Raw genomic sequence first — 27,492 nt, 5'->3', positions numbered from 1 at the left:
TTGGTTGATGTCTTCAAATGAGTATTGCGATAGCGCCACTCATTTTGTGCCTGAAACCCAGAGCTATGTGAATTCCTCCCACATTTTGTCTTCAAATAAAAATATCTGTGCTGTGATGTTTATTAGGATGAAGACTGGGGGATTGCACAATGCATGGTCAATGATGGTTCTAAACCTACAGATATTTTTGAAGCCAATATCCCTATTGTGTGGTAAACTGCCAACAATAACTTGCCTACAAATGAAAATCTTTAATTTAGGACTATTATTAGTCTTGTTTCACAGAAAAGCATCCTCAGAGACTAAAATCAGACACAGAGATCAACATCCGTTACTCCCATGGTGACCACACAAATATTATTAACCTTCAAGCAGTCTCTCTACTGCTTACCATAGTCTTGTCTCTTTCCTATTTGGACTATTGCCAGACCTCAATGAATGACCTCAACCTTTCCTCTGCACAAAGCGATCACTTGTGCAGCTATTATTATATATCCCTGAATATGGCGCAACCTTATATGCATTCACAAATTCAAATTTTGTAGATTAAAATAAAATTGTAGCAATTTATAATAATCTGTTAATTCTATTTAAAAAGTTATTTCAAGAAAAGCTGAAATTAAACACTTCTATTTTAACTGGCTTTAGTAAAAGCTGGATTGAAATAACAGTCTTTTTTATGGAATTCTATTTCAACCTTTAAAAAATGATTTTAAGATTTCATAATTTAAAACTACATAATTTAAAGGAGGTTATTTTTAAAGGTCCAGCCCTTTCTCTACATTCTGACATAAATTCTACGAATGGAGACTTCTTGAATAGGAGCATTCCATGCTATAGGCTCCGTGTCCTTTGGCGGACATATGGAGTGCATCGGAATTTGCTTCACTTTTCACCTCATCAGCTTATCAGCAAATTGTGACAACCGCACCATTAAACATGGTTCTAGTGAGAGTATCATCACATTCACAAACATGAGCTCTTGGAAAATATATTATTTAAGGCAATGCAGACTTCTTGAACATATAATCTGTGCATTATATCTTTTTACAAAGCAATTAATTATGTATAAATATAATAGCTACTATTACTGTTCACTAAATATGCAAATTAATACACTGAGTATCGTGCTGACACTTTATACAGGCCTGGTTACATTACTTGTAACACTATCTCTCCCAGCTGTTCCTCTGTCATCAAAAAGAATTAGAACCTGATAATACCATGAGAGACTCGGAAGACTGAAAGATTGTCTCTAATTCAAGAGTCCAACTTCTCACCTATGCATCCCTCTTAATGAAATATCTCATTATACACGTTGGGATATGCTTCCCTGCCTTCATCATTGATTATTTGATGGAGTACAGCTCCACAGACTGGAGTCATCCTTCAGAATGTTCTCAATTTAATCCCTGCCAAAATGGCAGGACCACGAGCAGGTTGGGAGCCTGGCAAAGTCCCCAGTAGGCTTTGCCGTAGCTCTTTAACTGAACTATGGCTCTTTAACTGAGCCATAGCATTAGCATCCTGTTTACAGGTTCCCCAACCAATCAGGGAGTGTGGGCAAAATCACCCACTGGATCTGTCATTGAAGGATTTCCATTTAAAGGGACCCCACATGGATCACAATGGCAGCAATAAATCTTGTAGTGGAAAGGAGGAAACTGCTTAATGATGGAAGCTATATGCGGGAAGGCTGCCCTCTTGCACCCATTCCTCACAGTCATGCTCAAATGTTCTCATTCCATCCTTAACACTCATTGCACTTCTCACACTCATAACTCTGCCTTCTCTCGTTGTAGGAGAAGAGAACCCAAAATGTCAAGGGAGAGGCAGAGGACCGGCCACCCTGACCACAATGGAGGGAGGTGCCCCGGAGATCAACAGGGTGGCACAAGTAGGGAGCCTCGGTAATGGAGAGATGGGGGTGGCTTGGAGGCCTAGGTCTGAATTTTATGGGCCTCCCTGAACAGTTCGGAGGCCGGGGTTGGTGGGGTGGGGGTGGGGGCAAAGAATTGTGACAGGAGGTGGGGGAACAGAGGGCACGTCACCTCCCTGTCACAAAATTTAGTCGGGGGCAGGATAAGCAGAAAACAACCTTCCCATCCAGAGGGCAATTGAGGCCCTTAAGTGACGTATAAACAATCACATTAGGGCCTCTTTCTGCTGCCACTGGGATTTAATCAGCGGCGTTGGGGGTGGAGGTGGGGGTGGGTGTCCTCTGCCATGCAGGGAGGTCACCCAATAAAATGAGGTGACCTACTTGTGAGCTTGGGGGGATGGGGGTGGGGCCGTCCTCTGTGAGCAATCTGGCCCATGGATGGTCCGGCTGGGAAAACCTACACCTCCCTGAACCACCGTCCCGCCTGCACTAAACTTCCACCCTTCCTTCCAGGCCCTGGGGACCCCACCTCACTTGGCTTGGAACCAAACTCCAGCGCTGGGCCTGGGTCCAAGGCCTCTGCAGTACTGGCAGTGGCCACTGCTCCCAGTGGCACTGCTGATACAGCTGAGGTGCCGGCCCTTTGATTGCCCAGCTGCTCCTGGATGAGGGATCCCCATCTTTAAAAGGACAGGGATCCCGGTGTCAGGTTGTTAATTGGCCCAGTGCCGTAGAATCTCTCCGGGTAGGCTCCAGCTGGCCCATGCGGGATTCCCCCTGCCATTTGGGCCCGCTGCTGGGTGCCCCACCATGGGCACAAAATCCTAGTGACAGCATTAGATAATATACTGTCACTTGTCACTTAACTGTCGCTCATGTTTAATTGATGTCCCCTATAATGGAGTTGTGATGATATGAACTCCACTGAGTAGGTACCCTCTCAATGTCAGCACTAATTCATGTCTTTGATGTCCCACATTGGTGATGCAGGAGCTGCTGAGGAACCAGGCCGAGGAGACCTTAGAGGATGGTAAGCGTTCTTCGGATGCACCATCACATGACTCATGCACACCCTCCACTAGTGCAGATATATGTACCTTAGTGGGGACTGGAGAAGAGATACCTAGGCTGGCACATGGTGAGGCACACATCACATATGAGCAGAATCAAACGCTTGAGACAGGGACAGTAGTGGAGTGTCCCCATCAGAGGGCACTGTGCACTCCAAGCACTGCTCCTCGAGACACAGATGCTGAGCCTCCGGACTTGCTACCTTGAGGAACTCCTGCAGTGATGTTCTGGAGCTGAGATAATTAACCTCCAACAACCACAACCATCTTCCTTAGTACTAGGTATGACTCCAGCCAGCGGAGAGTTTCCTCCCGATTCCCAATGACTCCAGTTTTGCTAGGGCTCCTTGATGCCATACCCGGTCAAATGCTGCCTTGATGTCAAGGGCAGTCACTCTCACCTCACCTCTTCAGTTCAGCTCTTTTGTCCATGTTCGAACCCTGCCTGCGGGCTGCAAAACATCCAACTCCATCATTGCTGCAGACAGAGACCCTGAGGAGAAAGCCATCTACATCACTGTCTCTAAGAAAACCCTGAACCAGGTGGCCAACTCTACCAGCCACAAACTTCAGACCATGAGTTCATCCAGAAGACCACTGAATTACCAGACTTCTTAGACTGTATATTCTTTTACTTGTTATGGACTCTAATCCAACCAATCTATTCTTCTTCACTCTGGAACCTATTTGTGTGTGTATGTGTGTGATTCTTGTGTGTGCGTGCGTGAAAGTTGGAGTGTAGTTTATTATTTTACTTGGATCGGGTTTTGATTTTAAGTACAATAAAGTAACCTCTTCCTTGTTTAAACTCAATAAAACCTCTCCAATTGGTTCTTTTATGATCATAGCACCTAAAAGGGTTAAACACTCACTGAATTGGTAAGCATATACACTGTTTAAAAGAAATAAACGCTGTTGCAGTCGAACAGTGAGAGGGACAAGAGGGGAGCCATTTGACCCCTCGCACGTGATTGTAACAGTGGTCACAAATAATCTGCACATTGAGGGAGTGGAATCCTTTCCATTTGATGAACACTCCAGGATTATCTAATAGTGCCTTGATTGACACATGTGTGCTGTATATGATTCCCTGAACCTGTGGAAATCCAGCCACTTCAACAGCTCTGTATCTGACTGGCATTATCAGTGTCAGATTGCACATATTGGGCAGCCTTGGCAAACATGGCATCTGTAAATTGGGATATGGACTTGTAGGCTGCAGGTTTTCAGATCCTGCAGATGACGCCAGCAGATACCTGAAAGGAGCCAGAGGTGAAGAAATTCAGGGCTGTGGTGACATTGATGGCCAATGGCAGTAGATGCTCACTTGGCCCTCTTGGAAGAAGGTCTTGTTACTTGAGGCTACAAGTGTCAGCAATGGGCTGTGAGAACCTGAGCCTCATGAGGCACTGTTCCATCATGTTGAGAAAGACAACAGACTCTGTCTGTACTCCCTGTTTGGGGGGTATTTTCTTCTTCGAGCTGCATCTCTCTGTCCTTCTCTTCTGTCCTATGGTGCATCAGGTGGCTGCGGAGAAGGCAGCGGTTGTTGCTGCTCTTGCTATAGCTGGTCCTCCTGTTCCTCTTTGGAAGTTGATATCATGGCCGCATAAACTGCTCCCATTTTGCAGTGAAGGCTGAGAGCAGATACGTTTCGACCAAGGTACGTTAAGTGCGAGATAAGTTAAATGAAGTCCCCAGCATCACAGATGCCAGACTTCAGCCAATTCGACTCACTCCGCGTGATATCAACAAACGACTGAAGGCACTGGATACTGCAAAGGCTATGGGCCCTGACAATATTCCGGCAATAGTACTAAAGACCTGTGCTCCAGAACTTGCCGTGCCCCCTAGCCAAGCTGTTCCAGTACAGCTACAACACTGGCATCTACCCTGCAATGTGGAAAATTGCCCAGGTATGTCCTGTACACAAAAAGCAGGACAAGTACAACATTGCCAATTACCACCCCATCAGCCGACTCTCAATCATCAGTAAAGTGATGGAAGGTGTCATCAACAGTGCCATCAAGCGGCACTTGCTTAGCAATAACCTGCTCAGTGACACTCAGTTTGGGTTCCACCAGGGCCACTCAGCTCCTGACCTCATTACAGCCTTGGTTCAAACATGGACAAAAGAGCTAAACTCAAGCGGTAAGGTGAGAGTGACTGCCCTTGACATTAAGGCAGCATTTGACAGAGTATGGCATCAAGGAGCCCTAGCAAAACTGAGGTCAATGGGAATCAGAGGGAAAACCCTCTGCTGGCTGGAGTCATACCTAGCGCAAAGGAAGGTGGTTGTGGTTGTTGGAGGTCAATCATCTGAGCTCCAGGACAGCACTGCAGGAATTCCTCAGGGTAGTGTCCTGGGCCCAACCATCTTCAGCTGCTTCATCAATGACCTTCCTTCAATCATAAGGTCAGAAGTGGGGATGTTCGCTGATGATTGCACAATGTTCAGCACCATTCATGACTCCTCAGATACTGAAGCAGTCCGTGTAGAAATGCAGCAAGCTTGGACAATATCCAGGATTGGGCTGATAAGTGGCAAGTAACCTTTGCGCCACACAAGTGCCAGGCAATGACCATCTCCAACAAGAGATAATCTAACCACCTCCCCTTGACATTCAATGGCATTACCACCGCTGAATCCCCCACTATCAACATCCTCGGGGCTACCATAGACCAGAAACTGAACTGGAGTAGCCATATAAATACCGTGGCTACAAGAGCAGGTCAGAGGCTAGGAATCCTGAGGCGAGTAACTCACCTCCTGACTCCCCAAAGCCTGTCCATCATCTACAAGGCACAAGTCAGGAGTGTGATGGAATACTCTCTGCTTGCCTGGATGGGTGCAGCTTCAAAAACACTCAAGAAGCTCGACACCATCCAGGACAAAGCAGCCCGCATGATTGGCGCCCCATCTACAAACATTCACTCCCTCCACCACCGATGCACAGTGGCAGCAATGTGCACCATCTACAAGATGCACTGCACCAAGGCTCCTTAGACAGCACCTTCCAAACCCGTGACCGCTACCAACTAGAAGGACAAGGGCAGCAAATGCATGGGAACACCACCACCTGCAAGTTCCCCTCCAAGTCACAGACCATGCTGACTTGGAACTATATCACCGTTCCTTCACTGTCGCTGGGTCAAAATCCTGGAACTCCCTTCCTAACAGCACTGTGGGTGTACCTACCCCACATGGACTGCAGTGGTTCAAGAAGGCAGCTCACCACCACCTTCTCTAGGGCAATTAGGGATGGGCAATAAATGCTGGCCTGGCCAGCGACACCCACATCCCATGAATGAATTTTAAAAAAACTTCCACAAAGCTGTTACTGTCCTGCAAATCAGGGAAATTACTCCCTCAAGACTTGCCTTTCATAGGCATAGGCAAGGCGGCAACTGTTCAGTTTCACTACTGTCATCCTCAGAGGGAGCCGTGATGAGGTAAACAACGAACTGGAGAAATTATGAAATAAAAGTCAACTGTTGAACTGAACCACAAGAAAATGGTTACATTTGTACCACAGACAAAATGGAGTAGAGGTCAGGTGATCCCTCCTGCACTGTCAATAAGCACATCCATCTGTTGAGGATGAAACTCATTAACCTCGCCTGAATTACCTCTGGGGAGAACCTACTGAAACTGAAAGGTGCCCATTACATATTGATGACTCCTATCTGCAGGAATGAACTAACAAAGGTTCTGTAGACAGACAGATTCCACAGCCCAAACCAAAATGAATAGTTCTGAAGTAGCACCATTGTAACAGAATGGACCCCATCCAGATGCCAACAGATAGCAATGGTTTCCTGGACCATTGGGTGTTCACAGCAGGGAAGAGGGCCCTTTGTCACCTGACAGAAACTCAAAAGTGATGGATTTTTACATTAAAATGTCGCCCTCTGGAGAGAGAGGGGAGATCAACCAAAGACCACAGAAAGCCAGTTCCTGCCAGTGGCTGAGAGATATGGTCCAACTAAGCATATGAACCCTGTTGAACAACAGCTTGAACACCCACTGCAACAGAGAAATTGCATGGTCATAGAGTGATACAGCACTGAAACAGGCCCTTCGGCCCACCGTTTCTGTGTCGACCAACAACCACCCATTTATACTAATCCTATTTTAATCCCAAATTTCCTCCTACATTCCCACCACCTACCTACACTAGGGGCAATTTACAATGGCCAATTTACCATTCAACCTGCAAGTCTTTGGCTGTGGGAGGAATAGGAGCACCCGGTGGAAACCCACGCAGTCACAGGGAGAACTTGCAAACTCCGCACAGGCAGTACCCAGAACCGAACCTGGGTCGCTGGAGCTGTGAGGCTGCGGTGCTAACCACTGGGCCGCCCCTGACTTTGAGAATCTCCATCTATGAAAGTAAACCAGATTCACACCACTAACTTTGGGCTGAGCTTTAACCACAGAAGACTACAACACTTCAGCAACTCCAAGACAAGGAACATTCAGGCCTGCAATACTATGATAAAATTTCCTCCTGAAAGAAAATCTGAAGCAACAAACTCTTGAACAGTAACTTGGACCTTAAATGCATCCTACCCTTTTCTATCTATTCTTGTGTATGCATGCATGTGTGTGAATGCGTGTATGGGTGAGGTTGCAACCATTTTGGGAAATGTTTAAAAATAATTATCTTTCTTTTTTAAAAACCTACACGAAAACCTGTTGCTGGTCTATTTATTTGACCCTAAAACTACTCAGGGACAAACATACCGTTTTTAACAAAACACTATCTGCAGTCAGTTGAGAGGTGAAAAGTGGAAGCCACCCACACCACTTAATACTAGTCCGTAATACTATTTAAACACTTTCTAATATGTCAGTTTCAATGCTCAATGACATCCTGCTATTCTCACCTTGTGCACTCTGTGGAGAGATCCACAGAGCTCAGGAAATCCATGCACTGGCTGTTAAAAGGCAGAATTGCCACTTAATTGCTACTGAACATATTTAAATGTCTGACCCAATGCCTTCAAGGGGTTTTCCAGCTCACTTCCAAATGTGCCCTTGTTAAATGGAGAGGAAAGCAGTAACATGACAGATTCCCCACACACCGTCACTTTTTGGGGCTTTAACCAGGCCCGCACAACGCATTTAAAATTCTGCCCCCTGTAGCAATTTTTCTCCCCCTCTGTAAAGAAATGTTGAACATTTTCTGTGTGATAGGCACTATATAATTAAGAATAGTTGTGCCTTTTCTGTCTCTCTCTCTCTCTCACTCACACTCTCAAACCTTTTCTCTCACTTCTTCATAGTAGTATAGGTAATGGCTAAATTTGAGAAGGTCTCGTTACCAGAACATATTTAATGCTGTGGAAATGCAAAAAAAACTCAGATGGTATACTGGGTACGTTTTGCAGTCTGCAGCTTTTGTACTGTTTGCCTGTTGTTTTTCCCTCATAACATCAATCCAGCTCCTCATGCGAACCTGATAAATAATAAGAGATGGCGCTCTTTGCGTCCTGAGAAGGGGATCTGAGTCAATGCTCGTTACTCCAACATGAATATCCTTCACATAATAGCCACAAAAGTTCATCAAAACATTTTCATTTAAAAAATTATTAGAAATGATGAAACAGTACAAATTTGAACTTCTACTTTGCTTTAACTCTGAACCAGCATTTCTTTTTTCCCCCACTGGTTCTGCACTTTTCCTTTTCTAGTGTAGAAATTCCAGCTTTTAATTTAAGGCCAAGACAAGGAATTCCCCACTACTACATCAGAAACCATGCCTAATGCAGAACCACTTCTATTTAAAATGATTCTGCCAGTCATGGTGGGACAGTTCATTCAACTGGGCAGGTAACATCAATACTGCGTCACAAATTAAAATTTTGTGATTAAAATGGAAGTAACTTTTAGTTCCAGTACATCTATTGACTGGCAGGTTCATGCTTCATAACGATAGAAAGATCTTAGGCCTCAGAATTGGGCTCCATAGTGCTGCTGGCGACTGCACTAAGGAAGTCCTGAAGACCTAAAATGACAGTGGTTGCACTTCCACTACTTGGGGCATGGCCCGCCTTGTGCCCTATGCTTTGAATGGCGCTAGTGCAGGCGTGCCATGCACGTGTCGGAAGCTTGAGAAGAGGTTCTATCATGCTATCAACAGCTGTTTTAATACTCGTTTTGTGAACTTGGTTTGTGCATGTGCGCTGAACGCCTGTGCTAATTGCTCACCGCTGAACAGGGTTCAGCAGCATGAGGGACAGTCCCACCAGTGTTATTTAAAGCACCAGCCACCAGCTTGCAGGTGAGGTGTTTTTGACTTCCATTAACTTTGCCTAAGCAGATGTAAATACTGTGGATTGTGCTTGGAGAGCTGGTGCAGTGAGGTAAGATGATTTGATGATTCAACTCTGCACAAGGTTTGGGAGTTGTGGTTGCAGTACCAATTGGTCTGCAACATGAGCAGCAAATGGAACAAAGGCTGCAACAAGAGGGGAAGCTCTGTGAAGATGAAGGAAGAGGAGGAAGGTTCTCCATAGAAGTCCCGACTCAGCTGGGGTTTTTTCCGGGAGCACTTTTCGTACCTCCACCTGACCCAGGAGCAATGCCTGAGGCGACTCAAATCCAAGCAAATAATGCAAGGCTGGATTGCATCTATTTTAACGCAAGGAGTCTTCCAAGTAAGGCAGATGAATTGAGGGTGTTGATTAACACATGGGAATATGATATTATTGCTGTCACAGAGACATGGTTGAGTGAAGGGCAGGACTGGCAGCTCAATATTCCAGGGTGTAGAACCTTCAGGGGTCACCTTGCTGGGGGGGGGGGGGGGGGGGCAGTGTAAAAGAGGAGATGGCATTGCACTATTGATCAAGGAGTCAATTACTGCAGTAAGGAGGGATGATATCTTAGAAGGTTCATCAAATGAGGCCATATGGGCAGAACTTAAAAACAAAAAAGGGGGCAATCACTTTGCTGGGAGTGTACTACAGGCCTCCAGTCAGGGAGAGATAGAGGAGCAGATATGTAGGCAAATCTCAGAGAGGTGTAAAAATAATAGGGCAATAATAGTAGGGGGTTTCAACTTCCCCAATATTAACTGGGATAGTCTTAGTGCAAAAGGCTTAAAGGGGACAGAATTCTTAAAGTGCATCCAGGAGAGCTTTTTGAGCCAGCATGTAGAAAGTCCTACAAGAGAAGGGGTGGTACTGGACCTAATCCTAGGGAATGAAGCCGGACAAGTGGTACAAGTGTCAGTGGGGGAGCATTTCAGGGACAGTGACCATAACTCTGTAAGATTTAAGGTAGTTATGGAAAAGGACAAAGATGGACTGAAATAAAGGTACTGAATTGGGGGAAGGCCGATTTCAATATGATAAAACAGGATCTGGCCAAAGTGGACTGGGAGCAACTACTTGTGGGAAAGTCTACATCAGACCAGTAGGAGTCACTCAAAAAGGAAAGAGTGAGAGTTCAGTGCCAACGTGTTCCCGTAAAGGTGAAGGGTAGGACCAACAAGTCCAGGGAACGCTGAATGTCAAGGGATATTGAGGATTGGATAAGGAAAAAATTGGAGGCTTATGGCAGATTCACAGGAGTGAAAACAGTGGAGACCTTAGAGGAGTGTAGAACGTGTAGGGGGGTACTTAAAAAAGTAATGAGGAGAGTGAAGGGGGACATGTACAAACACTGGCTGGCAAGATAAAGGAAAATCCCAAGGCATTTTATAAATATATTAAGGGCAAGAGGATAACCAGGGAAAGAGTAGGGCCCATTAGGGACCAAAGTGGCAATGTGCATGTGGAGCCAGAAGACATAGGTGAGGTTTTAAATGATTACTTTACATCTGTGTTCACTATGGAGAAGGTTGATCTAGGTGTAGGGATCAGGGAGGGGGATTGTGATTACTTGAACAAATTAGCATTGAAAGGAGGAGGTATTAGTGGTTTTAGTGGGCTTAAAAGTGGATAAATCCCCAGGCCCACATGAGATGTATCCCAGGCTGTTATGTGAGGCAAGGGAGGAGATTGCAGGATCTCTGACACAAATGTTCAAATCCTCTGTGGCCACAGGAGAGGTGCCCGAGGACTGGAGGACAGCAAATGTGGTACCATTTATTCAAGAAGGGTAGCAGGGATAAACCAGGTAATTACAGGCCAGTGAGTCTAACATCAGTGGTAGGGAAACGATTGGAAAAAATTCTGAGAGACAGGATTAATCTCCACTTGGAAAGGCAGGGATTAATCAAGGATAGTCAGCATGGCTTTGTCAGGGGGAGATCATGTCTAACAAACTTGATTGCATTTTTCGAGGAGGTGACTATGTGTCTAAATGAGGGTAAAGCAGTTGATGTAGTCTACATGGACTTCAGTAAGGCTTTTGATAAGGTCCCACATGGCAGATTGATCAAGAAGGTAATGGCCCATGGGATCCAGGGCAATTTGGCAAATTGAATCCAAAATTGGCTTAGTGACAGGAGGCAGAGGGTGATGGTCGAGGGTTGTTTTTGCGATTGGAAACCTGTGACCAGTGTGGTGTACTGCAGGGATCGGTGTTGGGACCCTTGCTGTTTGTAGTGTACATTAATGATTTAGATGTGAATATAGGAGGTATGATCAATTAGTTCGCAGATGACATAAAAATTGGTGGTGTCGTAAATAGTGAGGAGGAAAGCCTTAGAGTACAGGATGATATCGATGGGCTAGTAAGATGGGCAGAGCAAATGGAATTTAATCCTGAGAAGTGTGAGGTGATGCATTTTGGGAGGAATAACAAGGAAAGGGAATATACAATGGATGGTAGGACCGTAGAAAGTACAGAAAGTCAGAGGGACCTTGGTGTACTTGTCCATAGATCACTGAAGGCAGCAGCACAGGTAGATAAGGTGGTTAGGAAGACATATGGGATACTTGCCTTTATTAGCCGAGGCATAGAATATAAGAGCAAGGAGGTTATGATGGAGTTGTATAAAATGTTAGTTAGGCCACAGCTGGAGTACTGTGTACAGTTCTGGTCGCCACACTATAGGAAGGATGTGATTGCACTGGAGAGGGTGCAGAGGAGATTCACCAGGATGTTGCCTGGGTTGGAGCATTTCAGCTATGAAGAGAGACTGGAGAGGCTCGGGTTGTTTTCCTTAGAGCTGAGAAGGCTGAGGGGGGACCTGATTGAGGTATACAAAATTATGAGGGGCATAGATAGGGTAGATAGGAAGAAAATTGTTCCCTTAGTGGAGGTGTCAATAACCAGGGGGGATAGATTTAAGGTAAGGGGCAGGAGGTTTAGAGGAGATTTGAGGAAAGACTTTCACCCAGAGGGTGGTTGTAGTCTGGAACACACTGCCTGAAGGGGTGGTAGAGGCAGGAACCCTCACAACATTTAAGAAGTATCGAGATGAGCACTTCGCCATAGCATACAAGACTACGGGCCAAGTGCTAGAAAATGGGATAAGAATAGATAGGCTTGATGGCCGTCATGGGCACAATGGGCAGAAGGGCCTGCTTCTGCACTGTATAACTCTATGACTCTCTGACTCATAATGAGGTGGTTACTGAACTGTGTCACCTCCTACAACCCAACCTGGTGCCTCGCACTAGGGTAAAGACGGCCCTGCCAGTGGCCGTTAACGTCACAGTGGCATTGAACTTTTCTGTGTCTGGGTCTTTCCAGGCAGGAGTGGGTGAGATATCGAATATATCCCAGCAGTTGGGTCATTGGAGCATCTGGGAGGTCACGGAGGCCATCTATTCTAGAAAAGCAGAGCTTATCACCTTCTCATTCATCAGGGACAAGGAAGATGAGAGGGCACATGGCTTAGCCAGAATCGCGGGATTCCCGATGGTGCAGGGTGCCATAAACTGAGCGTATATAGCTCTGTGGGCCTCCTAGGTCAATGGGGAGAGGTATAGGAACTGCAAGGACTGTTATTCTATCAACATGCAGTTTGGTGTGTTACCATAAACAGTACATCATGTTGGTGAATGCCACTATCCTGGCAGCATTCATGCTGTCTGCAATCTGAGGCAATCTCTGATCCCATCGTCTTGATACCTCAGAGAAAGAGAGTCTGGCTTCTTGGGGACAAAGGCTATCACCTGTACACATGGCTTATGAGTCCCTTCTGTCACCTGAACATGCAAGAACAATGCACATATAATGAGAGCCATGAAGTTACTAGGAGCATCTGATTGGGCAATAAATGCTGGCCTAGCCAGCTACGCCCACATCCCCCGAATGAATAAAATAAAATCATCGACGTGTTGAAGCAATGCTTCTAAAACTTAGTCCGCTGAAGGTAAGCCCTTCAGTATACGTCAGAGTAGTTGTCTATGTTTTTGGTGGCCTGCTTCCCCCTCCATAATGTCATATTATGAGCCCGCAGATACTGCCACCAGGAATTCAGAGGCCCATTTGGGAGGAGAAAAAGGACAAGGTGGAAGAGGAAGGGGAGGAAGCAGAGAGAATGCACCCTGAACCCCTTCACTCCAAATGAGGTGATTGAGAGCACCTGCTCAGACTCCAGGTTGCATGAAACTACTTCCTTTGATGAACATGGATCCATAACTCCCCACTGTTATATCATCTGGGATGCCCCATCATAGTGTCTCCAAGGCCACTATCCTACAATAAAGGCTACCCACAAAAATCTTTTCATTAATAACTTTATACAACATATCCAATTATACAAACAGAAATGAACTACTCACTCTCACACATTCTCTTAGTGCCTGTCTTGTGTGTGCCTTTGCCCCTAAGCAGTGCTATCCCAATGGCTGCAGCATGGCTGGTGGAAGGCTGCTGACTTTCACAAGATGGCCTTGCAGGATGCCTTCGAGCAGCTTTGGGCCATGAGGGCTACACCACTTCAGCATGGGTGGCAGCAGTATGGGCTTGCTGACAGAAAGGCCCAGCAAGGGCACTGGCAAGATGGCAGTGATGAGAGGGTGAATGCTGTTATCCTGAGAAAACACAGCAGGTTTGTCCTCCATGGCACCACTACCACTCCTTCCAGGCAGCACTTCAGCAATCCTAGTAATCTGGTGAAGGACAGATTACTGGACTGTTGCAAGATTCTGCCCCTTTGAGCACTGAAACCTGCAGCCAAGATGGTAGCAGACTGAACCTACAAAGCAGTAAGCATAAATCCCATTACCTCAGTCTGAGCTTCCACAGCAGCATAAGACATTATGTGGCTTCGCCTCTACTGATATGGAAGCTGAGACAGTGACCACCAAATGCTGCAACGTGTGGGTCTGCTAGTGCTGCCATGGAGTTGGCCACCACTTCTACACTAGAAAGGATGGCTCCAAGCTCTATGCAATGCCCTTTGTCATGTTTGAGTTGGACTCCTCTATGCTACTTGACAGTGACAACAGACTGTCTGGCAGGCTTGTCAACGCACCACGCATCTCCGTGTGCATCTTCATCAGCATTCTTCTGTTTGCCGCCCCATCAAAGTCCTCATCTGAATACTCTGCGGCAGAAACCGTCTGTGACCTCACCCTACAGGGAGCTGGCAGATGGGTTATCCTTGCCCCCAGGTCTGACACTCATGTCTGGTGACTCACCATGTGCAGATCCCAGCTCTATACTAACTCTGAAGTTCACGCAAGGTGAGTATCTGAACTGGTGGCTGCAATATCAGATCAAATAATAGTGCTTCTTCCTCAGATTCCTGGTGCAGTTCTCTTCCTCCTGGGGCTGCTGTGGCTGACCAGGTGGCAGTTCTTGGACATCTAAAAGCATAAAATCAGAAGGGGAGGGCTGGATGAGAGAGGGGGAGGGTGGGGAGTAAAGCAAGAAGGCCATGGTCACACCATCTGCAGGTTTTACTTCATGCCACATTGTAATGAGGGTGAGGTGCAACTTGAGAAGTAGCACAAGGCAGTAATATACAATTCTCCTGAATACTCTTGGCCATGCTAGATGCTATGAGCTCTGTCGCGGCCGGCCCCCTGATGCAGAGCACCATCTCCTTCATTAGGCTCAGGGGATGAAGGCAAGCTTGGGCCCTCCGGTTCTCTAATGCTCCCTTGTATATTGTGCCACCTTGTCTTGCAAGAGAGAGGGAAGAATGTCAGTGATTGTGTTACATTGTGTTTGGGTGATGTACCTGCCATAGTTGAGTAGCTGGAGGTATGCAGAGGCAGCGAGATTGGCATCATTGGAAGGTGTGTGAGAGTGAGGTGGAGTATCTGAATGTTAGTTGTGAATACTGAGTGCCAGGGACTGCTGCTGCATGAGTAATGGGGAGTGTGGTGCATCGAACAGTGATGTGATGGTTTTGCAATGTCATGTGAGATGCATTCACTGACCTTGACCAACTGTGTGAGGTCATTAAACTTCTTGTGGCACTGCTGCCAGTTCCTCGGAGCCAGACTCCGAGAGTTGATCTCCCTGGCCCACCAAGTCCTTGAGGGCATCTGTCCTCCTGTGGATCTCCATGACTGTGAACTAAAAAGCTCCACTCTGCCATGGTGCTCCATTTACATTCTCTCCATTTACAGAGTGACAGTTAGCAGCAGCCTTCTTTAATTTAAGGCATTTTCCCTTTAAGAGGAACAGACTGTCTTTAAGAGCTGGAGGCTAGTTGGAACACGTGTTAGTCTCACAGGCTATTAGGGTCTCCAGCTTGCATGTTGCCTGCCTCAAAAGGAACAGGTGTGGGCAGATTGTGAATCACAACTCCAGTGACTGAAAACAGGCCTAAATGAATTTTCCCCCCTTAATCTTATTTTGGGCATTGCTAAACTAACAGAACTGCAAAATGCTTCTGATACTTTAAATTATGTTCTCAAAGGTTTCAGTATAGCATACACATTTATGGAAGAATGTAAATAACCTCTAACTGTACAATGACCCTCAAGTAAGTAAGGCACTGCCTTGCCAAGTGTTCTGCAAAGAAGCATACTGATAAAATCTAGTTCAGACAGTTCTCAAAATGAGTTGAGTGCTAGAATATTCAGATCCTAATTGAAGGATAAATGAGATAGATCAGAGGTGTCCCAGATGTAGCCCTCGGGTTTGAGAGATCCAGCCCAAGGAGTCTCAAGCATTTTGCTTCTGAGGACCTCCCTCCTGTGTTATAAAAATTCCAAGGACCCCCTGTGGCACAACACAAATATTTTTACTGTATAAAAAGTGTTATACAATTAACTATATATATTTATTATGTTTGTTTTACTTAATATGAAATTTTTCCTGATGCTGAACAACAATTCTGTCTAAACATGTAGGTATTTTCAACAAGCACATGTCATGCTCAATATTCATCCTAACTCAGTTAAGCTTAAGTTAGTAGACTGTCACTAGCATTGGTGGACTGTTGCTGTGTGTTTGGTAAACTGTCATTCAGAGGTTGGCAAATTGTCACTGTGGTAGACTGTCAATGAGGTCCGTAGACTCACACTGAGATTCATAGACTGTCACTGTATGGTTAGTAGCTTGTTACTGAGGTTGGTAGATGGTCACTGTGTAGTTGGTAGACAATCAATGAGGTTGCTAGACTGTCAGAGGTCAGTAGACTGTCATAGTGTGGTTAGTTGACTGTCACTGAGCTTTGTTGACTGTCATTGAGGTTCATAGACTGTTACTGTGAGGTTAGGAGTGTTATGAAAGTGACTGTTTTGTTAAAAATAATTTGTTAATAAGGAATTTATGGTTAAGCTAAATAAATGTTTTTTAATCAAGAGGATAGTGAGGGAGCCGGATTGGCAACAGTATTGCTGTTTGTCACATGGCTCTGGCTAGGCTTAGAGTAGAAGCCCTGGCAATAGGACAGAAAATTGACAAACATTCTTTTGATTGGACAAGCCCAGTAGTAACAGGAAACATCTGGGTGGGCAGAAAACTGTCAAGCTTTCTGGTAGTCAGTCAGTGCATGTGTGTTTTACCTTCTGGAGGAAGAGACCAGATTTTTGCTAAATGTTTCTAAAAAGTCTAGTGCTGCTAAAGTGTCAAAAAAGCTCCGAAGGAGAGAATTTCAAGAAGCAACAGAAGACTACAACCCAGCTCATTTCCTCACAATTCCCTAAAAGACTCTGTGAAGCTCAGCGTGTCAATTCATCTTGTTTCCTGTATTTCAAGAAAGCCTGCTAAATTACATTTCAATGCCGCCTGAAGAGAGCTAATTCTGGAAGATTCTAAAGATCCTACCTGTATGTGCTCAGAGGTTGGACTGTGTGCCAGTTTGGTGCAGTGTGTCTCACCTGCTATTTATTTTTTTGGGGTGGGCAAGTAATCTACCTGGCAGTTTTTTTCTGTCTGTAATAGAACTCTGATCTAAAAATCTTTTTGCTTTACCTTTTTGGTTAACCGGTATATGTCTGTGTGTTTGTAAGCATGAAGAGGTAAGGTAGAAAAGGGGACTTCTTAAAATTTAATGTTGGATTTTTAAAAATTTGATTTATGTGGTATTGTTTTACTTCATTACTAGTTAAGACTTGCTTTCTAATAAAATGTTAATTTTGTTGTTCAGTAAAGAAACCTGGATAGTGTGATCTATTCTGGGGAAAATACTGTATCTGATTGACTGTGTCAGTAAGTGGGAAAATTTAGAATATGTTGTGACCTGTGGAGAAGTGGGACTGAATTAAAAGTGCACTCCTCCTGCCTCGGTCGTAACAGTATTCTGTCACTGTGAGATTAGTAGACTATCACTGAGCTGGTAGAGTGTTGATGAGACCAATGGGGCTGTTAGCCATATCAGCTCTTGCATCTCCTGCTGAAACTGGATGGGGTCTCCTTAACAACATGGTTGACCATGGCCTCTGGGGACAACTGACAGTTTCCAGTTCCTTGCATTCTGTGTAGGGCCCGGCTTGGGACTAAACTGATACTATGACGATGTTGATCGGTGACTTGCAGCTAGAAGGTTAAACACTTTGCCTTGGATACTGTAACCTTTGGCAATCACATTATATTTATTTTAAATTGTCTGCATGGTGGAGACAGGGAGTCACTGGTAGACCCACTGAAATCTTCACATCGACCCACAGTTGAGAACTCCTGATCTAGCCCACAAAGTTCCTGCAGGTTGTTTTCTTCATTGCAAATGTGTGCTATGCTGTCTTCTGTTGTTCAAACTTCCCAGGCCTGGATGGCTGGAAAAGACTGCTTCCTAATCAATGGATTTTGACCAATCAGGGAGAAGCACTGACCCATCCTTCAGATCGAAGAATTTTAAAGAACTGAAGATTTTGTGTTTTTCTGACTTTAGCGAACAGGCAAGTCCCATCATTTTGTGTAACAGGGTCTCAATTGTATTTGAGTCTTTCTTCTGTATTTGGGTCTCACTTTTCCATGAATGAGAGTTTTGTTTTTTTGCATATATGAGGGCACACTTTTGGAGGCCTTGTTTTTTATGTATGTGAAGATGTCTTGCTTTTTTCTCATTTTTATGTATCAGTGCTTGCATTATTGCATAATCATATGGGCTCAGTGAATGGTTTTGACATGTGTATCTAATTCCAAAATTTTGAATTCCTGGGACAGAATAATGTCACAGTCACTTTACTTGCAACTGACATAAAATTGTCATTAACCTATTTGCTACCGAATGACATATTCTCAGTACTGTTATGACCGAGGTGGGAGCAATGCACTGCCAATTCAGTCCCATCACTCCACAGGCTGCAGCATATTATCAAAGTTTTTCCACCCAACCGGAAAACAGCCAAATTAAACACTCTAGTAACCCCAGAATAAAACAGACCAAACCAGGTATCTTTAGAAAACAACAAATTAACTATTTATGAAAACTAAATCTTAAACACTATTAAGATAATCCTATGTCTAAAGACCTTATAACTTATTTTAACCTAACTCCCCCATTCACACATATACAAAAATCAACGGTTAACCGTTTAAAAAAAAATGTTTCAAAAATTAGCTGTTTCTTAAGAATAAATAAATAACTGGGTCATGAGTCTCTGTAGGTTATGTTCCTGATGGGTGAGGTATCCTAGTGTAAAAATAATCAGATGCCACTCAAAGTCTTCACACGGATTTGATGAAACAATCTTCTCTTGATAGGCATTCAAAGCACTTCAGCTGCAGCAGGCGTCAAACAGTTCTATCAACATGGGGTATAATGACAGGTCTATGTTTAGATTTTAAAATTGGTAGATTTCAGTTGAAGTTTTACTGCGAATTCCAGAAAAAACAGTCAAGAAAGATTCAATCTTGAAGCAAAGACTCTTTGATTGGAAGTAAAGAAAAAGGAATTTTGCTACCTCCAGCAATACAAATATTCTCTTCAGAAAGGATTTTTTCTCCTTAGGCAATTAACACAGCCTGTAGCTCATTGTAGAATTTCTGCTGAGAGAATTCTCTTCTTTCAAGGCAAGCACGCTTCACCGGTATCTCTCAAAACTGGTTTTAGCTGATTTTTACACACATTTAAATTGAAAAATTATACCATGTGACCTCTCTCACTATCCTGCTGTTGCCTATGTAGCAGGTGCAGCTGTGGCACACTGTGCCTCTTAGTTTTTAAAGGCACACTGTTTTTAAACAGAGTCTTGGAGGCACTCTGTTTTAATCAGAGGAGAAAATAAATAGTTCCATGACAATACAACCAGTGCAGCAAGAATTCTGTGCTGGCATTAGGATGAGACTCAAACTGAAATAGAAACTAGAGCTTATCTAAATTGGGACAAAGAGGTGTTTCTAATAAAGTTATTAAAACTTGAACCTCCACTGGCTCAGTTAGGACTTCTCTCCCAATCTTCCAAGTCCCAAAAGACTTAAGTTCATCTATGCAGGGATTTGGAAAGGAATGAGTTTTTGCAACTTTGAAAATAAAATGTTCAAGTCTCAGAAAGAAGTTGTTCATATTTGAATTGCTTTCAGTGCATCACCAAGGATTTTTGAGACAGGCATTACTTTACCATCACAAAGAATTATCTCTGAAAATATAATTCTTGCCACAATTTGAAACTATACATCTGTTTGCTTTGCATTTTTGGATAACGGTCTTAGTTTGACAAAACAGAAAGAGTTGAAATCAAACTATTTCAAAATCTTATCCAATTCATACCCATTACTTGGTACATTAGATGGGTGCCATCCAAATGTATATTCAGGCCTACGCAGTCCCAACATAGATTTTATTTAAATTTACAAGTCATGAATGATCATGAGCAACAATAGCAAGTAATCAAATTTGTATTGTTTGATTTAAATAGTATGGAAATTCTAGATGGGCGAAAAGTGCTCAAAAACAATAAATTTCCAGGGATAGTATAATAAGAGACAGGAGGAGATTGTGAGTCATTGACAATCATTAAGAGGGAATCACTGAACTAGAGGTTGGGAGGGGGGGGGGGGGGTGGGGGGAGGGTGGAACAGCAGTAGTTTGGAAAAAGGCAGAATTGTGCCCATATTTAAAAATGATGACAAGTCAGAAATAGGCAACAACAAAGCATCAGTCTTATCAGTATAAGCTTTAAGAGTATCTGTACAATAGTAATTTAGGAAATGGAGATCAATAAGGATTTAGTCATAGTGTCATAGAGTTTTACATCACAGAAACAGGCCCTTCGGCCCAACGCGTTTGCGCCGACCAACAAGTACCCGTCCTAACTAATCCCATTTCCCCGCACTTGGCCCGTAGACTTGTATGTTATGGCATTTCAAGTGCTCAACTAAATACTTCTTGAATGTCGTGAGTGTTCCTGCCTCTACCACCCCTTCAGGCAGTGTATTCCAGATTCCAACCACCCTCTGGGTGAAAAAATTCCTCCTCAACTCCCCTCTAAACCTTCTGTCCTTTACATTAAATCTATGCCCCCTAGTTATTGACCTCTCCACTAAGGGAAAAAGTTTCTTCCTATCTACCCTATCAATGCCCCTCATAATTTTGTATACCTCAATCAGGTCCCCCTCAGCCTTCTCCGCTCCAAGGAAAACAACCCCAGCCTATCCAGTCTGTCTTCATAACTGAAATGCTCCAGCTCAGGCAACATCCTGGTGAATCTCCTCTGCACCCTCTCCAGTGCAATCACATCCTTCCTATAGTGTGGTGACTAGAACTGTACACAGTACTCCAGCTGTGGCCTAACTAGAGTTTTATATAGCTCCATCATAACCTCCCTGCTCTTATATTCTATGCCTCAGCTAATAAAGTGAAGTATCCCGTATGCCTTCCTAACCACCTTATCTGCCTGTGCTGCTGCCTTCAGTGATCTATGGACAAGCACCCCAAGGTCCTTCTGACCCTCTGTATTCCCTAGGGTCCTACCATCCATTGTATATTCCATTGCCTTTAGAATGGGATGATCCTTCCTGACCAATCTCCTTCTATTATTTGAGGAAATAACATCCTCAGTAGAATGTGGTAAGCCTTGTGATATGTTATATCTGGATTTCAAGGAAATATCTGACAAAGTCCAGCATGGAAGGCTATTAATTAACTCAGTACTAAGGAAATTCAGGGTAAATCTTGGGTATGGATAAGAAATTGGCTGAATGATAGAAAATAATAGGTGTTTGTTAGAGAAATTATCTTGGGTTGGGTAGAGGTACTTCATGTCTTACCTATTGATTTCCAACATTGCCTTTACAAAAAGGGTTAATGATTTTTGAAATCATGAAATAATTGGGGAAGAAATTTCTTCATGGGCACAGCCCTACTTGTGAGGTACTAGAATAGTAAAGTGATCTGGGAAGTGGAAGTCAAAGGTTTTTCAAATTTTCTGTATAGAGGAGAGAACCAGAACACAAGAGAAATAACCTCACCATGCTTGTCTGCAGCACCTCCATCATAGATTGCAGATACAACAATCTTCCCAAGTGGAGAGCTGATGCCCCCCTCGACTGCAAGATCCAATGGTCCCTCCTGTATAACAGAATAGATTACAGATTAAGGCTTCTCTTGACCTTCATTATTACTGTACTACTTAATGCTACATTTACAGTGCAGCTCTTTTGACAGTAACAGCCTTGCCTCCAGCAGTGGCACAGCACTGTGAATGGTTTTGTACTGGTGACCCTGGGTGCCAGTTTGGTAATCTGCATAGAACTTTTTCAGACATCATAAAAAGCCTGGCCTTCTGCAAGCTTGTAATATTATAATTAGCAATGTTAAATTTGAAATACTGATGTTCACTGTTAAGCAGTCAAGACAATGGATGGCTATAAATGATGCACCTTTGTAAATTTAATGCCTAGGGCCTAAGTAAACATTAGCTTCAGCCCAAGTCACTGGAATGTTCCAATTTTGAATTGCTAACACCAAGATCAAAATAATTATTACAGGAGCATTTTCATAGTTACAACAAAACAAATTGAAAGCAGCGATGCCATTAACATTAATTAAGTTAAAATTAGTTACAAATAAAGATGACTAGCTTTAAAATCTTTTTAATTAATACCTGTTGTTTCTAAATGCGAGCAGCACTAAGTGCTGCTGGAGAAATTCACTTGGAAGATTTACTGAGAGTGACAGCACATGTGAGTAGAAAGAAAGCTAGGCCTAGTACTCCAGCCGACCACCCTCATAGAATCATAGACTGGTTACAGCACAGTAGAAGGCCATTCAACCTGTCACGTCCGTGCTGGCTCTCTGCAAGACAAACTCAGCTAGCCCTGGAGCCCCATCTTTCCCCCGTAGCCCTTCAAATTTTTCTCTTCAGATAATTATCCAATTCCCTTTTGAAAGCCATGATTGAATCTGCCTCCACCACCATTTAGGCAGTGCATTCCAGATCCTAACCACTCCCTGCGTAAAAAAAATGTTTTTCCTCATGTCGTTTCTGGTTCAATTGCCAATCAACTTAAATTGGATTCCAATTTCCTGGGCCAGAACTGTTCTCACCTGTTGAATTTGGCCTCCCCCCCCCCCCCCCCCAATTTTTATTCTTGTTTGTCCCTTTCCACAGCTAACCTAAACCTGAAGATACGATCACGGTCGGTTCTCGACCATTCCACCAATAGGAACTATTCTCATAAATTTTTTCTGCACCATCTCTAATGCCTTCCTAAAGTATAGTTCCCAAACCTGGGCAATTCCCACTCCAGTTGAGGCCAAACCAGTGTTTTATAAAGGTTCACCATAACTTCCTTGCTGTTGTACTCTTAGCCTCTATTTACAAAGCCTAGGAGCCTGTACACCTTATTAACCCCTTTCTCAACCTGCCCGGCCACTTTCAACGATTTGTGCACATATACACCCAGATCATTCTGCTCCTGCACCCATTTAAGAATTGAATCCTTTATTTTATATTGCCTTTCCTCATTCTTCCCTACCAAAACATTATCACTTCATACTTCTCTGCATTAAATTTCATCTGCCATGTATCTATCCATTCCACCAGCCTATGTCTTCTTGAAGTCTATCAATATCTCCTTCATAGTTCACAATACCTCCAATTTTGAAATTGTGCCCTGTACACTCAAGTCTAGGTGATTAATATAGATCAAGAAAAGCAGTGGTCCTAATACCGACCCCTGGGGAACCCTACTGTACAACTTCCTCCAGTATGAGAAACAACCATTACTCTCTGTTTTCTGTCACTCAGCCACTGTCCCTTTAATTCCCTGGGCTTCAACTTGGCTGACAAGCCTGTTATGTGGCACTTTATCAAACACCTTTTGGAAGTCCATGTACTCACATTAACGGAATTATCCTCATCAACCCTCTCTGTTAATTCATCAAAAAACTCAGTCAACTTAGTTAAACATGATTTATACTTTTTTTTAAAAATCTATGCTGGATTCCCTTAATTAATCCATATTTGTCCAAGTAGTGTTAATTTTGTCCTGGATTATCGTTTCTAAAAGCATTCCCGCCACCAAGGTTAAACTGACTGGCCTGTAATTGCTGGGTTTATCCTTACATCCCTTTTTGAACAAGAGTGTAACATTTGCAATTCTCCAGTCCTCTGGCACTACCCCTGTACCTAAGGAGGATTAGAAGACTATGGCCAGTAACTCTACAATTTTCACTCTTACTTCCCTCAGTATCTGATTCGGTCCTGGTTGCTTTCCAACTTTAAGTACAGCCAGCCTTTCTAGTACCTTCTCTTCATCAATTTTTAGCTCATCTAGTGTTTCAACTACCTCCTCTTTCACTATGACCTTGGCAGCATCTTCTTCCTTGGTAAAGACAGATGCAAAGAACTCATTTAGTACCTCAGCATGCTCTCTGTTTCCACACGTAAATCTCCTTTTGGTCTGTAATCGTCTCTATTCCTCCTTTTTCCACTCCTTTATGATGTATGTGCCCATAGAAGACTTTTGGATTCCATTTTATGTTGGCTGCCAGTCTTTGTTCATAGTCTGTCTTTGCTTCTCTTATTTCTTTTTACACTTCCTCTCTAAATTGTCTTATTTAACCTGGTTCTCCATTGTATTATCAATCTGACATGTGTCATACACGCCCTTTTTTTGCTTCACCTTACTGTTCATCTCTTTCATCATCCGGTGTGCTCTGGCTCAGTTTGTCCTATCATTCCCTCTCGTGGGAATGTACCTTGACTGTACCTCTTTACAGGTAGCTAGATCATTTGAATTACAGTTTTGTCTGCCAATCTTTGATTCCAATTTCCTGGGCCAGAACTGTTCTCACTGTGTTGAATTTGACCTTCCCCCAATTTTTATTCTGGATTCCCGCTTGTCGTTTTCCATAGCTAACCTAAACCTAATGCTAATATGATCACTGTCCCCTAAATGTTCCCCTACTAATACTTGATCCACTTGTCCCACCTCATTCCCCAGAAACAGATCCAGCAAGGCCTCCTTCCTCATTGGGCCAGAAACATACTGATGTAGAAAATTCACCTGAATGTACTTTAGAAAATCTCCCCCCTCTCTGCTCTTTACACTGCTGCTATCCCAGTCTATATTAGGATAAAGTCCCTTATTATAACTACTCTATAGTAATTGCACCATTCTAATTTTCTTGCAAATTTGTTCCTTTATATCTTTCCCACTAGTTTATGGCCCAAAGAATACACCTAGTAGTGTAATGGCACCTCTATTATTTCTTAGCTCTAACCAGACAGATTCTGTCCTTGACCCCTCTAGGACTTCTTTTCTCTTCAGTACTGTATTATCATACTCTAGCAGTGGTGCCTTAGTCATGGGAGTGGCCACTGCTGCTGGAGGGCCCCTCTGGGGGCTATGGAGAGGCCAGTAAGAAGGGCCTGCCCCCTCCCCCCCCACCCCGAGGAAGTCGCTGGGAGGCCGACAGTGTTTCTGAGCATTTAAGCCACTCAATTGGCTGCCCAGTGGGCGGTCAGATTGCTGAGGCTCCTATCACAGGTAATATGCCATGTGGGGAGAAGAAATCGGGCTCCCCTCACAATGCCTTCCCATGCCATATTACCAGCCCTCCTGCTTCCCAACCTTTTGCCATAGTGCTGATAAAATTCAGCCCCTTATATCCAGGAATATTTAGTACTCAGTCTTTCCCTTTTATGAGCCTGTTCTCTGTTATCACTGTGACATTATATCTCCAGGTGGTTATCTCCGCTTGCAGCTCACTAACCTTATTTACCCGACTCTGTGTGTTCACCTACATGGACAGTAAACCCAATTTAGGCCTCATCACATTCCCTCTTACTTTGACCCCACCTAGTATCTTACTTTAGTGCTATCTGTCTCTCTCAACTTTTTGTGCACCTTGTTTTTCCTCTCGAATATTACCTCCTCATTCCTATCCCCCTGCCAAGTTAGTTTAAACCCTCCCCAATAGCACTAGCAAACCACCCCGCAAGGACATTGGTCCCAGCTCTGTTCAGGTGCAATCTGTTCGCCCTGTACCAGTACCATCTTTGCCACAAACAATCCCATGTTCCAAGAATCTAAAGCCCTTTATCCTGCACCATCTCTTCAGCCACGCATTCATCTTCACTATCCTCCTATTTCTATACTCACAACCGTGTGGTACAGGGAGTAATCCAGAGATTACTACCTTTAAGACCCTGCTTACTACTTTCTTTCCTAACTCCGTAAAATCTGCCTGCAGGACCTCATACCTCTTTCTAACAATGCTTTTGGTACTGATATGGACCATGACTGCTAGCTGTTTACCTTGCCCCTTCAGCGTGCTCTGCAGCTACTCAGTGACATCCTGGACTCTGGCATCAGGGAGGCAACACACCATCCTGGATTCACCTCTGAGGCCTCAAAAATGCTTGTCTGTTCCTCTAACTATAGAATCAATCTTTCTCCTGCCTCCCTGTACAGCTGAGCCAGCCATGGTGCTGTGGACTTGGCTCTGGTGGCACTCCCCAGAGGAACCATCACTCCCATGAGTATTCAGAACTGAACACTGATTGGAGAGCAAGATGCATGCAGAGGACTCCTACACCACTTACTTGGTCTTCCTTGACAGCCTGGCACTCATTCCATCTATACCTGCATTACCTTAAGCTGCAGGGTGATCACATCCAGAAACTTGCTCTCCACATAGCCCTCCGCCTCACGGTTGCACCGAAGTGACCCCAGTGCCACTTAAGCTCCAAAACCCAGAGCTCAAGCTCCTCCAACTGACATTTCATGCACATTTGGTTCTCTAGGACACAAGAAATGCCCTGGAGTTCCCGCATGTTACAGGATATACATTCTATGGGACTGAGGATTCCTGCCATGCCTCTATTTATTAGACTAACTAAACTTAACATAAATAAACTAAAGACTTAGAAATAAAAGAAACTGACCAGTCAGCACACTCCCTTATGCTGGCGATACTTTGTTTTTTTTTAACCTTGCTCCCTGATGCTCATGCTCATTCTGCTCTGCTGCTCTATCCTGAACCTCACCTACGTGCTGTCCGGTGACATCACTCCTTGATTTATTTTGTTCATTTGTTCTCCCAGTGCTCTCTCTGACTCTTACTGACTCTCCACTGCCACTTTTACCTGTGGATCTCTGGCACTATTTTCCCTCAGGCTCTCTCTCGATGACTCCTGCAGACTCCCCATCGCCGCTTTTATCTGTGGGTCTCCAGCACTGTTTCGACAGGCTCGCTCTCTCTGACTCTCGCTGACTCCCTCAGGCTTGCTCTCTCTGACTCCCATTGACTCCTTCAAGCTCGTTCTCTGACTCCCATTGATCCCCTGTGGCTTGCTTTCTCTGACTCTTGCTGACTCCCTGCTACCACTTTTATCTGTGTGTCTCCGTCACTGTTTCTCCTCAGGCTTGTTCACTCTGACTGTTTTATAAACTTTAGGAAAGTAATGAAAATTTTTAAAAACTGCGGGTGATACACTTCCAATGCGGAATGAGCTCAAGCACACCACATGCCGTATCAGACAACTTGATGTTTGTTTTAGATCATTGTCTTTAAGGGTCCTGGATATGCCTGACCCCAGATGAACAAAAATCTATGGTCTTTGTAGACACCTTAGAATCACTTCACAAACAAAAGATCATAAGAAACAGGAACAGGAGTAAACCACACGGCCCTTCAGTCTGCACTGCCACTCAATACGATCATGGCTGATTTTCTGCCTCAACTCCACTGTCCCTCTTGTTCCCAATATCCCTTATCTCACGGAGAGAAAACAAATCTGCCTAAACCAGCCTTGAATGTGTTCAATGATGGAGCATCC

General features: G+C 44.0%; 1 protein-coding gene across 6 annotated transcripts in view; it reads right to left on the bottom strand.

Moving 5' to 3' along the window:
• Positions 1-27,492, bottom strand: part of ush1c (Usher syndrome 1C) — a 309,503-nt gene that overhangs the window by 49,108 nt on the left and 232,903 nt on the right. For all 6 annotated transcript variants that reach the window (XM_068046233.1, XM_068046236.1, XM_068046237.1 and 3 more), the window contains one exon: positions 21,674-21,773. In XM_068046233.1, coding sequence (XP_067902334.1) covers positions 21,674-21,773 — 100 coding nt within the window. The remainder of the gene's footprint in view (positions 1-21,673; positions 21,774-27,492) is intronic.

Source organism: Heterodontus francisci, chromosome 14 (assembly GCF_036365525.1).
Source record: "Heterodontus francisci isolate sHetFra1 chromosome 14, sHetFra1.hap1, whole genome shotgun sequence".
In the NCBI taxonomy this organism is placed as follows: Eukaryota; Metazoa; Chordata; class Chondrichthyes; order Heterodontiformes; family Heterodontidae; genus Heterodontus; species Heterodontus francisci.
Note: the sequence above shows the minus strand (reverse complement) of the source record. Positions and strands in the feature narration are given on the sequence as shown.